Below are 16,678 nucleotides of genomic sequence, written 5' to 3'. Positions count from 1 at the left end.
TTTTTTATTAGTCATCTTTGTTGTGGACCTTTTACCTTCTTCATTTATGAAAGAGGATTGAGTAAGTGGAACTGATAGGGGAAAATATGCAGGGTAGAGATCAGCTGAACTAAAAACATAACATGCTACTTTCAGACCCTTACTTTCAAAGCTTTAAAGGTAACAGGGAGAAGGCCACATGATCTCTGCAAATTATATTAGTCATTTGGTTTCTGGCAGCAGATTGCTGAATCAGCAACAATTTGGAGATTGTCCAAACCACCTCACATCCCTTGAAAAATACAGCACCGATACTTTATCAGCAGGCAGCTGAATCAGTATTATTGTAGCAAGAATCACTGTTCATATATTGTCCAAACTGTACAGAATAAAGAATTTATCGTCTTTTTTTTCCATTCGCATATTATTAGTGTTCTTGTTAAAACCTGTTCTGGTATCCAAAATGCTGATCTGTAAGCACACATGCAGATGTTGATTGATTCCTCCTGCAGAAATACAAATCAGGACTGAATACAGTTCTTCTTCTGGTTACGCCTCCGTCCTCTTGGACCTGAAAGCATAACAAAATTAAAAAATTATACTTATCACACACACACACAGCTTAGTGTGATAATGTGAATCAAATATAAATGGCTGTAATTTGATGAAATAAATAGTATGTTTAAAATGAAGTGCAACACTACGCAAATTTTCATCCCAGATATGACCAAAACATTTGTAATAATTTTTAAATGTTGAGAAAAGGGTATTGTGATATGAAAGGTGTTTTAATTAGCTAATGTTATGAAATTAAATCATCATTTTGTCCTTATGACCTGTCATTTAAAAAAATCATGACGATAGACGTTGGTAGGTTTACTGCAGCAACAGTACTAGCCATTTTTTTTACTCAAAGGACTAGTATGTAGGCATGTTATTCATGCATTAATAAGAAAAGTTCCATATGCATGCAGTGGTATTTAAGCTACAGAAATTCTGGATCAACAGATAAACCTTTTTTGAGCTGTGCAATATAATAGGGCCTCTTATGGCCCCTGCTACATCATGAACTAGAAAGGCAATTTCAACAAATGCATAGCCATGTCTTTAAGAAATGGTTATGTGACTTTTACATCCTTTTAATGCATTTGCACTGCAAATTTGCTTAATATTGCTTTTTAAAATTGCCTGAAAAAACACCTCAAAATTGTTTGTTATTCATGGAAGTTTCTGCAAAATTAAAGTTTCTATCAATTTTTCAGTGAACAGCTAAAATCTGTGCAATTTGAAGGCTTGTGGACATGTCAATACTTTAATCATACACATGAGCAGGTCATTACAACTCTCAGGGCCAGTATAAGATTCTGACGGTATGATAACCTTGGATAAAAATATCACGGTTTCGCGGTATTGTGATTACTGCTCTAAAATATTCTTCTTTAATGTCTTGGTAAAAAATAAATAAATAAATAAATCGTACATATACCTTAGGAACAGTATTGCAGAAAATTTTGACAGTTTTAAAACCTTGACTTTTCCAAACCGAGGTATACCTTGAAAACGGTTATCATTCCATGCCTAGTACACAGTACATGATAGTGATGGCTACTTTCAAAGCACTGTTTCATGTAGCTTCGAAACTTTACAAGACTTTTGTTTTGAATCAGTGGTTCGAAGTGTGCATCAAATTGGCAAGGTCATGTGATTTCAGTTCTTCACTACATCATAACTGTTTTGAAACATTCTAAAATTTAATGGTTCTCCTCTCCCCATGAATCACGTGGCTTCATTCAGATCACTGAACAGGGTTCATAGTTTTTACATGATCTCAGATCAGTTTTACAAGTTTGTAAATGTTGATAAATGTAAAGGAAAAATATACAATAGTTAATAATCTTTTTTGGCCTGTTGAGCAGAGCACACAATAGAACAAAAAATATATTAAAGATTTAGAATATATTAAATAAACACACATTTTACACAATGTTAGGTTTGCAATACATTTAAAAAAAGTATGCATTAGAATTTTCAAAACATTTTGCAGAGCAATTGATTCAATAGTTTGAAACCTTTGAAAAGCTTTTACCGTAAGCGTTCTGCTAACACTACTACTGTATGATGTCCAGACTAGGCATGGGATGATAACCGCTTTCAAGGTATATCGTTTTAAAACCGCCACCATTTTCTGCTAGACCGTTCCTATGGTACATGTAAGATTTTTTTTAAGTATTTACTATTTTTTTTTTTATGACAACAGTATCCCCAGCAGAAACGATCTCCAAAAATGTCATTGTAAGAAAAAAAAATTGTAAGGAAATCTGTGTTTTTGAAACTAATAAAGACAGCAAAAGTCAATGATTCATTTTAATTATGTAGCCTGATGTGTTAACTGTAACAAAATATTTTAAATGTTTCTCAAAATGAAATATATTGTGTTCAAAGGAGAAAAATATTTAATTTTTTTTACCCACACATTTAAAAAGAATATATTTTAGAGCAGTAATCACAACACTGACAAACCATGATATTTTTGTTTAAGATTATCATGCCGTCAGAATCTTTTACTGGCCCATGCCTACATCAGCTCCAACACAATCACAATATTAATCTGAAAAATGACATCCTAACCTTCATAATTAATCCCCAATCAAAACAGTGCTGCACAGTATACGTACCATCCTCCCCATCTGTGGCAATAGTCTGAAGAGAAACGCTCCTGGGACCCAGTCTGTTCTTTTTGAGCTTAAACTTCACCTGCGGTGGATTCTCTATGAACTCAAAGGTGTCCTCAACCTCATCGGTGCTGTCAGCATCTGAAATCTTTCGAGGAGCAGGACTCATGTGTCTGGATGGCTCTTCTTTCTCCTTAACATGATTGTCCAACCACGGCGCTTCCTTGGAGTGGCTGGTAGGCTTAAAGTCTTTAGGACTGTTCTGTTTAGCGTCTGTGTTTTGATGGGTTGTTTTAGTAAGAGTGCCTGGACTCTGGTTGTTAGCTCTGCCTTTCAAGTAATTCCTGAAGGAAGAGCGTTGCTTTTTAGAACCAAATGGCGAGGGCTTCTTCCCTTCACCTTTTGTGTCCTCCGTCCCATCTGGGGACGCAGGAGACTGTGGATGTAAACTTTCCCCATTGGTGTAGATTAATTTTTCCATGTTACTCACAGAGGCATGGTCAACATAGTCCCTCAGCTTAGAAAGATCCTGCAGGGATCCAGTCACGCCTAGGCTATTGCCAACAACTAAAGAGTACTTAGGATTATGGTATTTATGTGCAGGCACCTTTAGGTCCACTGGTTTGGTGTCTCCTACAGAGATCTGGAAGCGCGACATGGACACGGGAACTGTGAGTTTGATGGGTTCCGATGGCGTTTTCAACACAGGAACTTGCATTGCAGGCTTGCTGATGTGAAACTCACGATACAAGTCCACTTTATCAGACACAGCATATAGTTCTCTGAAGTCGTTGTCAAAAAAGTCGATAATTTGTCCTGACATCACAGTGATTGTATTACGGTTCATCCTAGAGGAACTCCATGTAAAGCTATAATTGAAAGTGAAGAATATTACTGCATGCCAATAATGAACAAAGTAGTAAGGTTTACTGATTGGTCTACATTCTAACCTGTATGATCCAAACATTACTTTCTCTCCATCAACCAACATATACTTTGAACACAGCGATCCTGGCAGACGCCCAAAGGACAGCGGCATGCCTGAGCCCCTCACAGTTTGCACCCGCAGGTTCTAAAAGAGCAGAAGAGGAAAGAACATTTTAAGCTGACTTGGCTCTGCAATATATCTGTCATCAAAACCTTTCTGGGACTGGAGATTATTTCTTTAGAAGCTCTATTTCCATGTATTTTCAAGCAAATTTGGAGAATATAAAATCCTAAACTGTGCAACTATGATGGAAACATGTATTGCCTAATTTTCTGAATGGTAAACAGAAGCTCATTTTGCTACAACAAACCAGCGGTTTGAATCTCATCTAAAACACTTCTGAAAATTCAATGTGATTCTACAGAACCGTCTTATATGGTTGACTTCTCAAACTCTGCCATTAAAGCACAAGATGACAGGATTTTTTAGTAGGCTATGTAAATTTAAAAAGGTCAAGGGTTTCTCTGGTTGAATAAACCTTTCAATATTTCATTAATAACTCTTTAAACAAGTTTCCAACCTACAGTAGGATATGAAATATAGTTTTCTTGAACCCGAGATTCTTTTATTTCTAATTTAAATTTAAAAACAGCTAATGCCAAATTGCCAGTTTTGAACGACAATTAAAAAAAAACTGTAGTTAAATGTTAATAATTTTGTTTTATTGGATCATTAAATAGAAGGGGAATTACCTATTACCTATTAATTACCTATTTAATTACCTATTAAGTGTCATATAGCCTAGGGAAAAATGAATAGGTCTCTCCCGAGCATTTAGGCAAGGATGTTATAAAATACGTTGTTATTACTAGAGAAATTCTGTGATTTTATATTATGGATGGTGCGCTGGGTCATCCCTCTGTTTGTGGCGAGACCACTCAATGTACAATGCCAACAGTTGATCAGTGAGTAAAGAAATATAATTAATGAAAATACAAAGGCCTCTGCGTATAGACATATAATGTAATGCTGTACAGTAACGTGTAATTTGCTGGTTTCGGTTGTCTACGTTTCATGATGATAATTATAAGTACTTTCTCTGCCTGATTCTATTTTGACTTTCTTATTCTTGCTGAACTGGGTGGTTTGTGTGATGTTTGTTTCGGGGGGCTTTCTGGGGGAAGGGTTTGCGTGCTGCACTACGAGCTATTGGCCTTTGGAAATGTGACATGATTTTGGCCTCACTGCTCAAGCTCTCGGGCTATTAGTCTGGCACGATAAAAGCCCTGGCTCGCACTGGGACGTCAGTGTAAATGCAGCGAGCAGCCCAGCAACTGTAACAACAACATTGGTACATGGGACACGGCTAAAAATATTACTATTTAGTTATGATTAGAATTACCCCATCGTGGTCCTTTTAAAAATCAATAAAATAGGCACATTTTGTCAAGCCCCGACAAACTCACTAATTTTAATTAATGGAAAACAAGCACAAGATCTCGCCATCCACAATTGCTTTTCAGTTATGTGTGTGCAATTTGCAACATGAAGTTGCAGTGGCAAAATTTGACATAGACCAGTTAAACACCCAATCAATCATGGCCAGAGATGTGTATCACACGATCTATCAGCACACTTAAAAAAAAAAACTCACAATCTGCTGTAACATTTACCCTGAACTGTGAACTCAAAAACTAAATGTAGCACAAAAAAAGGTCATTAAATGCCAGTAAATTCTTGTTCACACCGAAAAAAAGTAGGATAAGAAAATCTGTTTCTGAACAGCTCTCCGTCCACACTATACTACTGAAAACCAACATCTCGTCTTTGGTATTTTGAATCTATTAATTGTTCTCAGGGAACGTGTTTTGGCTAAGTGCAAAGATAATTTAATATATTAATGTAACCACGTACACGGATTCTGCAAATTTGACTGATTGCTTGTGTTTATTTCCTATATTGTATACATTTATTGTATCTTATACTTTTATTATGGCCATTATTGATTATTAAAACTGATATTCAGCAAAAGAGAGGGTATGTTTCATATTTTTCTCTGAAAATGAAAGGAGGCAGTTATGTTATAGACTCCTTTTTGTTAGAAATATGCATACAGTGCAGATGACAGTCATATAAATATGTAGCTACACAACGCTTCAACATTTTTAGTGTCTGTTAAGTTAATATCAAAATGAAAATTGACAGTTACTTATATCATGTTTTCATTTTATTGTTAAGATTGATGCGAATGACATTATAAAGTACACTGTTCCCTTTGAAGATTTACCCAACGTGTCCTCAGAAGTTTGTTTTCCATAACAAACAAGCGAATCTGAACTTACAATGAAAGCATGTAAGACTAAACTTTGTGTAGGCTATATCTGAGGAAAAAAGCCTCAATCATGTAGCGAATGTCTGCAGCCACACGGACACGGACCAGTAGTGTTTTAAAATGAAAACGGCCTTTTCAGCGTTTCCAAAATGCTCCGTTTTCTGTGCTCAAATCTCCGACGTAGTCTGGACAGATGGTGTAACCATAGCAAAACGTATGCGTTTTAAAATGAAACGTATTATTGTAAACAGGGCCTTAGTGTGGATGCTCTTACAGTTATCATTACAGTTGCGCTCTTAGTGTGAATGTGCCTTTACGATTGGTATAAAGTGGGAGATCTGGATTTGACAAAAGGCATGAGGTGTCAGAGAAACACCCCTGACCTGGGCAAATATCCAAGTGAAGCCGGTGCAGTGAGGTTAAGGAAAAAGAAATCCTTGCACACAGAGGTGTGGCCATTTCATTTGCACACCGAGGCCTTGAAAGAAAGGAATACTGTAGCTTCAAAAGCGCCTTGAGTACATGGCTGGCATGGATGAGGAAAAAGCAGAAGCGTGAGAGATGAGAGTGCTCCACAATTCCCCAAAATGAGATCAGGTTGCCTCTTTTTTTTTCCTAGTTCAGCTGAAATCTGCAGATCTCTTTCAGGAAATAACAATGCTGAATTATCCAACTCTATTGCTGTCAGATGAAAAGCCCTAGTGTCCTATATAAAACAATCCTCGTAGATAAGGGTTGCTGGCAGAGTATCTGAAAGAGATTGGCAAGTATTTAGGGCAGTCTTGCAGAAAGCGCTGGTTTTCATTCTGTCGTGCTGTTATGCGTGTGCACGGTGGACCAGAAAGTCAGTTGAACCCTGTGGCAACAGCTCCAGAATCATCCTGAGTTTCAAGTTCACACAAGATCTCTTCTAGGTCAGCTGACAAATCTGTTAATGTGCGTTTATATATGACATGGCAAGTCACATGTTCAAGTTTGACTTCTTTTACAGCGAAGCTTGATAAGGCACGTCTGACTGTTGTTAATATACACACTTTATGATGTTTTGATAGCACATGTCTTCATTTGAACATTTTCTGTTCACACACAGAGTTTAGAATAAAAGGGCTAAAAGGATCCTGTTGGTTTACTAATGACAAAAGCACGCAGAAACCAGCAGATTTATTTTTTATTTCTATTTATTTAATTCTGTAAATGTTTTTAAATATGTTTATTCACTTTATATATTATTTCCAGTAATATTTTTAATAATATGCAAATGTTTATATAATTCATTTACAATAAAGTTTGTGAAGTATTATTTCTTGTCTTTTCACCAAACAACACTGAAACAATTCAGCAAAATTGTTGCAAACAATTTATATGGGCTAAATTTAAACAAATAAATTACATTTTGTAATGTTTAACTTAATTTGTTTGTTTAAATTCAGCCCAAATAAATTGTTTACAACCTTTTTTAAATTGTTTACTTACCTTTTTGAAATTACCTTAAATTGAAAATCCAATGAATCATCTTTGAATATTTTTTGAATACAAGTGGATTTGCATTGTACACCTTAAATACAAGTTAAATGTTTTTTTTTTTTCATGTGGTAAGTTTTAGTTACTTTCAAAATCATTCTGCATATTTTTTCAAAAGATTTTTTACAACATTTTGTGCAGAAATAGCAAAAAATGACCGGCGTTTAGGAATAAAACTCAATGGGATCACTGGGTTTTTTGTTCCATCATGGCAGAAGTTAAAAGTTTATATAGTGTTGTTAGTTTAATAATGTTTGCCTTACAACAGGATAGTCTTAACCGTCAGGTTTAGCAGAATTCCTTAGTAATGAAATGATACAATACCAATATTACTTCAATAGTAATTTGAATAATGATATATTTAATTAAATAATAAAATTTGCATTTTTGTTGCAGTTTTGTTAATGGAATAAGAACTTCATTTTTTTTGCTTATTGTAAAATATGATACATCAAACATTATTTAAAAGAATATATTACCATTATTAAAAAATATATATAAAAAATAATTAAACATACTTCCAATCAGCATCATCACAATGCTTTGTGCTGCTATCTTAGTTGTTCTATTCCTTTTGTTTTAGTAATGATATTATAAGTACATTCAGGGTTCCTAAATAGTCAAATTCAAGCACTTTTTCAGATGCATTGCAAGTGTGGTAAATTACATATGTACCTACATATACATGATCACATAATGTTGTTTACTCTCTTAAATGTCATTCACTCACATTTACAATTTACAAACAGCCAGATCATGCTTCAGGCATATGCATAGACTTCATTTTCATTCCATTTTATGTATATGTACATTTTTTTTTAAATATTGAATTAGCATTACCCACTTTCAGCAGTACCAAATTAGGATGAAAGCAACACAATTACATTTTCAAGCACTTAATTCGAGATCTAAACACTTTTCAAACCTTGAAAACATTTCCAACACCCATAAGAACCCTGTAAATAGTTATAAAATGCTTTCATGCCATTTTAGTAGTATTTATAATACATTTGTTTCTTTTATATTACCATAATGAAAATCAGTTTTGGTTTGTTTTATGCATCATACAATTTTAATTTCCCTCCTTCGATTTTATGGTAAAGTATGCACATCTTCCAATTATCCTCACTCACAGGGTGTCAATGGATTCGTAAAAAGTCTTAAATTCTATGATATAGAAATAAGGCTTGAATAAGTCTTTAAATGTCTTTCCTTCCTAAAAATCTGTTTCAGGGGTCTTAAATTGCAATCAAACCGACCCAGAAAGAAGTTTTGAAATCTAGTTAAATCTCTTTGTCTATCATCAAGCAGAACAGCATAGGCAGAACCAAAGATCGAGTGTGTTACACAACATGAAAGTGCGCCATGTTATTAATACGATCAATAAATGCCATAAAATGTGATTTGAATCATATTAAACCAGCCTGATCTCACGAGAACACGTAAGTATTTTATGTTTTGTCAGTTTAGTGGCTAATTCGTACAAATGTGTACGAGTTCAGTCCTACGAAATTGTTCAAATTTTGCACCTAACCCCACCCCTAAACCAAACCGTCATTGGGGGATGAGCAAATCATACTAAATTGTACAAATTCATACGAATTAGCCACTAAATCAAAAAGTTATGAATTGCCGTGAGATTGTGTTGATTAAACTTGTTTTCTTTCAATGTATATTTGAAATGTTTGCTGAGTGTCGGCGCAATAGCGCAGTGGTTAGTGCGCTGATATATGGCGTGGAAGCGCTCCGGGCGTGCCAAGTTCGAATCCTGGCTTGTGAACCTTTCCCAATCCTATCCCCCTCTCTCCCCCACTTCACCTCCTGTCAAAACTACTGCCCTGTCAAATAGAGGCAAAAATGCTAAAAATAAATCTTAAAACAAACAAAACAAAAATGTTTTCTGCGTGATTAAAAATAATTCTTGCCAGGACTAAACTATTAAAAGAGAGAAAACATCTGTCACGCTGAAGTTGTCAGCAAATGCTTTACCAGAACAAGATCAAACTAAATCAGAAAAAAGCATCAATAAAACCATAATAAAAAGCTATACTATATAAAATACTCTACTTTATACTATATAAAGTAGTTTGGGGGAACTGATGTAAAATGTGTTTTATAATTTGTAATATTTTTTTATTTTATTATTATTATAATAATGATTTGAGGTTAACAGTGTTAAGGATGGTCATTAGTTGTGTTGCATGCTTATTTATTTTTGCATATTCTGTATTATACAATTGGTCTTAAAATTCATTCTTATTGATATTAAACAGTCTTAAATATAACACTTTGAAACCTGCAGATACCCTGACTCACCCTCAGGTGCTGTGCAGAAATCTGCAGCCTGCTGCTCATGTCCAGGAAATGTGGCAGGCCGTTCTCCTCCAGCAGCAAATACACCGCCACCCCTCTCTTACTTGCAGCATCCAGGAGATCCTGTAGGATCAGCAGGTCCGTCACCAGGTCCATGACCACTGCAATTAACTAAAAATCAGCCAGTGGTTAGAGCTTCACTTACTTACTGTGCGAATCACAACATCTGGTGTGTATACTGTATTAGCCACACTGTGTGAGCCTTGCTGATGACTCTAGACCTTTTTTGTCTCAGCTTGAATGAACATGTGAACTCTAATACAGGTAAATGAAGTACACAGAGAGCTATATTTCACCAAACCCATTAAAAGACAAGCTGATACTTTGGGGATTAAGACCTAAAGTTCAATCTGAACTGAAGTCACAAGCTACTGTACCTATAAAACAATCTGGTTCAAAGGGCACGCGTGTGTTTATGTTGTTTTTCAACAGATAAAATGCAAACTAGGTCAACATAAAACTCATAATGATGTAGAAAAATCAAAATGGCTCAATTCAAAGCTTGTTTAAAGGTTTTAAGGTTATGCCTCATATTTCCTTCATGTAACTCATGTAAATAAGAACAAAGCAATTTGCATTAAAGAGAGCAGCAGAATCAGTTTTGATAACTCAGCTTCTGCTTTCAGAATATTTTTTCAGGTCTGTCATATAGGAATTGATTCATTTCAAACAAGGAACTAATGACTTTTTTAACATCCTGCCCGAGTTACAGTATGAGGAAATTATTTTTAACATTCTGGCACGTGCATGTTTCTTACCAGATCCTCAAATGGAGGTGGCACATGCTTCAGATGAAGGCATGGCATCAAATACATGTATGCGCGTCAGGATCGACCTCAATAAAATGTCAACACAATGTAATGTGTACACAGTCTAATGCTAACATTGACACATTTACTGAAACTAAAACGTCACACTAGCCAGCAATTAGATCTTAACTCAAAACATGTCTAAATATCATCCAACTACAGATTACATGTTAAAAGTCTAAATATCTTGAGGTTTTTACAAGGATATAGACATGAGAGTGCATATAATGTCTGTATTAGCACCATACACCAAGAATATTACGAAGGTGTGCTTGCAGATGAACTGTATAATTCACAATCAAGTGTCTAAACACCATTTCAGGTGCTTTATGAAAGCATATCTACTTGAACTGAGCTGCAAAACTCAAGCCAACAAGGGCAGCACCTGCCAGAATGACATTAACTCGGTTTGACTAGTGCATTTGAATAGGTTTCACCACCACCCACAAACATTAAGGCTTGTTTGTGTACTTGTGCTGCATAGAGATGTGATCATAGTAAACTAGGACAGGCACAGAGTAAAATACTTGCATATCCTCAATATAAATGATCAAGCTATATTCTTACCGTTTATGGCTACAATAAGAAATGGCCCGATAAAATCAGGTCCAAAAGATTGCAGTGAGCCTGAGATTGCAATGTTTTTGTATAAATGTATTAGTGTTAAACATTTGTAAGAGGAAATGTATGGTGAAGTGACAACAGAATGTAGTTGGACTTAAATTTTACACAAACCTTTATTATGAAGTTTGTATTAACTGGGGGTTAATGTACAGTAAACACTGTAAAAAAATAAATCCGTAAAATTTACAGTAAAAAAACGGCAGCTGTGGTTGCCAGTACTTTACAGTTAAAAATACGGTACAAACCGTAAAAGTAATTTGTAATTTTTACGGTAAACTACCACATTTTATTAATTTATAGAGGTAATATGTCTGTATTTTGAATTACCAACATCTACCCATCTTTTGTTACACAGATAGACACGTTAAAACAGTCATAGGCAGGTGCTGATGAGTAAGTTACATAATGAACCAATGCTCATCACAAACAACTTTTCCCACAAGCAGAAAGTGTATCAGTATATAGAAGGTGCTTAGTGTCATTCACACAGCTACTAAACACCAGTATGGTAACACGCATAAAATTAAAGTCATGAAATAAACATTGTTTATCAACATTAGATGTAACAAATCTCTAATGTACATAACTGATAGGGAAACAACTAAGAAGATCCATAGTAATGTCAACAAAAAGCATAAAAAGTGATGTGCCATGCAGGGAATTCTGGGAAAGTCAATTTACGGTTATTCGCCGTATATATTAAGGAAACATACCGTTAACCAGGTTACGGATTTGTACTGTAGCATTTTTAGTTTTTTACCATTGAAATCACGGCCATATTTAACAGTGAAGAAAGATATATTAAAGGCAGTTGCCTTTTTGCTTAACTTAAATGTGTCATAAAAAGGAACTGGCAGAATCTGAATATCTTTACTGGAAAAAAAAAAATCTGTGGATTTTAGGCTTGGACGGTATCCAAATTTTGATACCTTCAAACCTCCACCCTATTTTACCTTGGTATACGGTATTACCGTGCATTATAAAAAAATTATGAGGCTCAGACAACATCATGAAACTGTTGGCTTGTGCCTAAACCATTTACAAATTGAATACCGTATATACCGTATATGCGACCTTAGGTTTGAGGTACTTCTATCTCTCGCTGTCACCTTTTTGTTTCCTCTGTATTTACCCCGCCTCTCCCTTCTCATTCGGGTCGAAACCTGAAATACTGCCAAACTGTCAGAAGTTGTGTTTTTTTTCGAGGCCAGGTCACTTGGTGCGCGGCTTGCCATCTTCCCCAGATTTTTCTCCTCCACACCCTCCCATTATCACAACCACGCATATACACATTTTAGGCATTAAATAAATTATATTTAATATTTAATCCTTGTCTCCTATATAAGTGCATTGTTTTTATGACGGTATAACAGTATTTAAACCGTATCACCGCCCGAACCTAGTGGATTTATGAGAAATGGTTTTTAGAGCATAAAAGCTAAAAACTTTAAAGGGTAGTTCACTAAAATATAGATTTAATTCTGTTAACCACAAAAGATGTTGAAGAATTATGAAAAAAAAAATGTTTGTTGGAAACCTATAACTATACATCCATAGCAGGATGGAACTAATAAAACTAATTTTATGATCGTCAATGGTTATAGGTTTCCAACATTCTTCAAAATATCTTCTTTTGGATAAAACAGTTTGGTAAAAAAAAAAGTTTGACAACTCAAAATCGTAAGGTAAACTTGCTGCAGTTTCTTTTTATTAAAAAAAATTAGTTGAGTCACTTTTTTTTACAGTGAAGTTAAGAGTAGGTAAATGATGGTAGAAATTTTCATTTGTAAGTGAACCTATCCCTTTATAAAATAATTTCTCAACTTTTATTTAAGGTTTATATTGCAAATCCATTTATATATTCACTTGTTTGGTCCAGTAGGCCTCTCGTATATTACATCCACTACAAAAAAAAAATATTACTTTACAAATAGTATATGAATAAATCATCTAAACATTGACATATTACTCCAAAATATTATAGAATAAAAACATAATATAATTTATAATATTATATATTGAAATTTATACAATTTTACATAAGGCTTACCATTTTTTGTGTAATTTTCTGTGGGCCTGATTCTATGTGCAAAGTCATAGCTCATTTATAACTGTTAAGGAAGCCACTTTATGTATGCGTGTAAATGTGTGTAATTTGTGTGTAAACCTGGTAGCAAATAAGCAAGTCTTAAAGCCTCCGGCACTCTTAATGACAAAGAATGCACTTACAGACAAAGCCCAACGCTAGAGAGGTTATTCCTTGACTGATTATCATTTCATTCTTTTCACGAAAACTCATTCACAGTGACACACATTGTACTTTACAATAGGTTGAAGATAATTCTTTAAATGCCACCTGATCTTTCATCTAGCAGTAAAATCCTCTCATTTAATGAATTTATTATTTTAATAACATCATCGCTAAGTTATCGCTTCAAATCAACATAGACATTTATCCACATACAGTAATAGTAAAGGAATGTAGCAGCTTTTTCCAAATCAAATATAATTGTTAAATATTATCAGGTTTGTAATTGTAATTTAATGTTGTTTTTCCTTTTCGGTCTTAATTTCATCATAATTTTAATTCTGCTTTGAATTCAAATGAATTATGATGTTCCTGTTACATATCATGATGAAAGATCGTTGTTCAAACACTGTGGGTGATTTCCACATAAGAGCTCAAGCTGTTTCTTAAATTGACAACACTCCCTCTAAAATACCCACAGCCTTGTCTGTTTCCAAGAAATTTGACTTTCTTACAGCAAATAGAGCTACTAACTCAGTTATTAATCCATTGTTGTTTATTCTGCTTTCCCAAAACTTCATGGTAGGTTTAAATACATTCATGTCAGAGTTAAATAAATGTTTAATTCTGAAAAATGATCTCATCCGCAGATGAAATTATAAACCACATGACTTACAATTACTTCAAACATAATTACAGACCCATATAAACTAGTAAAACTGGTTGTGGCCACATGCTTCGTCATCATGTTAATGATACAAACTAAATGAATATCAACAAATAACATGTACAGAAGTACATGATCTATTAACAACTAAAACTAACTGTATTTCCTTCACTACTTTTGCATTTTGTTTCCAAGTGCTTAATACAATAGTGACTTGTACATTTTTGTTTTTCATTATACTATTCATTACATTTTAGCATGTTAATCTGTAGATTAAATAAATTTTATTTGCTTCCAGATATTAGTATTTCCCCCCTTTTAAGCTACTAGTAGCAAGTTATATACCAGTGTGTGTGTGCGTAATGTGGTAGAACTACATTTTGGTACAACATTATTTTACAGTACTGTTTTACAGTTCAAAATCATTACATAAACGGGGTAATAACTACCATAACTAAACCTAAATCTAACCTTAACTTTCTTTGGTAAATGTTAAGTACACATATGTAAAATGCAAACGTCCTTTCTTATGTCACTGGTTACCCAACTAACTTGGTCTTGTTTAATAACAGGATGGAATGCCCACTTCCTATAGGTTTAAAATTTTGCTAATGAGTTTAAATTTTTTTATTAAAAATTGCTAGAGTGGCATTTAGAACTAGTGAAACTAGATATTAATGAATAACACTGAACTAAACTGAAACTGAATACAATAACTGAACTAGTATGATATACTACACTGTAAAACCCAACAATCAACTTTATCAAATGGAATGAGTGTAGTTAACTCAAAATGTACTGAAAGATAATTCAACTCATTTGAATAAGTTTTGAACTCAGTGTTGAAGGTAATGAGTTAATTAAATACTCATTACTTCAACTTAAATGGAGTAAGTTCACATTACTCATGTAGAATATTTTTTAACTCCAATGGTTTGTAGCAATTGGTTTCCTCAAACAGATTAAGTTGCCTTAACTTATTGGGTTTTACAGTACTCAGTTGGTTTGAGTTCTCTTCATTTATCGGGGTTTACTGTGCTCAAATTGCTTCATTTACTCAAATGGATTAAGTTCACAGTACGAAGTAAAACGTCCAGCTACTGTTAAACAAACTGTTAATGTCTGAATCACAAACCACCATAGAACCGAAAGGCATATTGATAATAGCAAGCAGTAGAAATGGCAATAGATGTTTTCGGATATTAGGACGGCAGCTATAAGGAACAAATGAGGAAAAAAATCAAATTAAATAAATAACTTAATTTTAAGGCATCTTTGTTGCATGTTCAATCAACTTACTATAGTAATTACAATTAATCATGCATAATTACATGACACTAAACCTAACCACCATTCTAAACCAAACAATACATTAAGTGCATGTAATTAATTAATACTTAGTAATTCAATGGATTGCACACACTGTAACAGGGCCACCTTTAAAATTAAGCGCTACCAACATTTATTTCTGAAGGCAATGAATAGTCCTAGCGGAACTGATCACATGCCATTTTCTAGGAACATTGTGAACACCAACCAGTAACAATGTAAAACTGTATTGGAATACTATAGCAGAAATGTAAATATTACCAGGTTTGGAACTCAAACAGGTTTGGAACAAGTAAAGAGTGAGTAGATGATTGTCATTTTGGGTGAAAATGAAAATCATTTAACTAGGAAAATAAATATATTGTTTTTGTTGCTGTTTTGGAATAAATTATAAAATGTCATAGTCTCTTACCTTTGTAGATTCTTGAATGAGTTTGCGCACCACCTCTTTAATATGCGGGCTGTTGGATTTCGGTGGGTGGGTGTAAACCGACACCCGAGTCACCCCTTTGTAATGGCCGTTGCTGGGCCAACCGATGTCCAGCGGAGGGATCTCCGTGTCAGACATGGTGGGCCAGTATGTAGAGTGGACGCCCGAGTCCTCGCTCGTATCATGGGGCGACCGTGAACAGCAGGTGTCCGAGTCGCTTTCATATTCCTGGAAGGTCTCCCGCATCCACTTTATCTCCCTGGCCGACAGAAAGTCTTTAACGCTATCCTCTTTGAGGCGCATCTTGAACGCGCCATCCCCCGTTCCTGAGGAGCTGCTCGAGCGCGGCCCGCTGCTCCTCGCTGTAATAAAACTCCGGTTTGGACTCCGGTATTTTCACGTTTACATGTTCATCGTCCATGCATACTAGTTGAGACTCAGCCATGGCAGCTGCGCTCCCGGAAACAACGGGTTCACCTGTGTGGCTTCTTCGGGCAGCCCGCTCTACCCACCTTTACCTGTTTGAGTGGTTTGCTGGAGGTGATTCAGTGCTGAAGAGAGTGGGTGGGCGGGGATTCGGAGCCGATGGGTGGGACTTCAGAAAGGTTATTGGGAATTGACATGACGACACTTGTTAAACTTACAACAGAAGACGGATGAACCTGTCACGGTAGTTTCCCTGTCTGACGACAACTTTTTGTTTCAAGATAACTGACAAGAGTCGGGAAAGTAAACAAAGAAACGGACACGAATACAGCTGCCAACA

The 16,678-nt window shown here is 35.1% G+C and overlaps 1 protein-coding gene across 1 annotated transcript; it reads right to left on the bottom strand.

Moving 5' to 3' along the window:
• On the bottom strand, positions 1 to 16,438 carry fam83fa (family with sequence similarity 83 member Fa). Its single transcript, XM_056451151.1, is given in 6 exon segments — positions 1 to 550; positions 2,655 to 3,520; positions 3,602 to 3,723; positions 9,749 to 9,916; positions 15,895 to 16,233; positions 16,235 to 16,438. Coding segments are annotated over 6 exon segments (1,668 nt in total). The 5' UTR covers positions 16,358 to 16,438; the 3' UTR covers positions 1 to 500.
• Positions 16,439 to 16,678: the final 240 nt, after the last annotated feature.

Source organism: Danio aesculapii, chromosome 3 (assembly GCF_903798145.1).
Source record: "Danio aesculapii chromosome 3, fDanAes4.1, whole genome shotgun sequence".
NCBI classification, from domain to species: Eukaryota; Metazoa; Chordata; class Actinopteri; order Cypriniformes; family Danionidae; genus Danio; species Danio aesculapii.
Note: the sequence above shows the minus strand (reverse complement) of the source record. Positions and strands in the feature narration are given on the sequence as shown.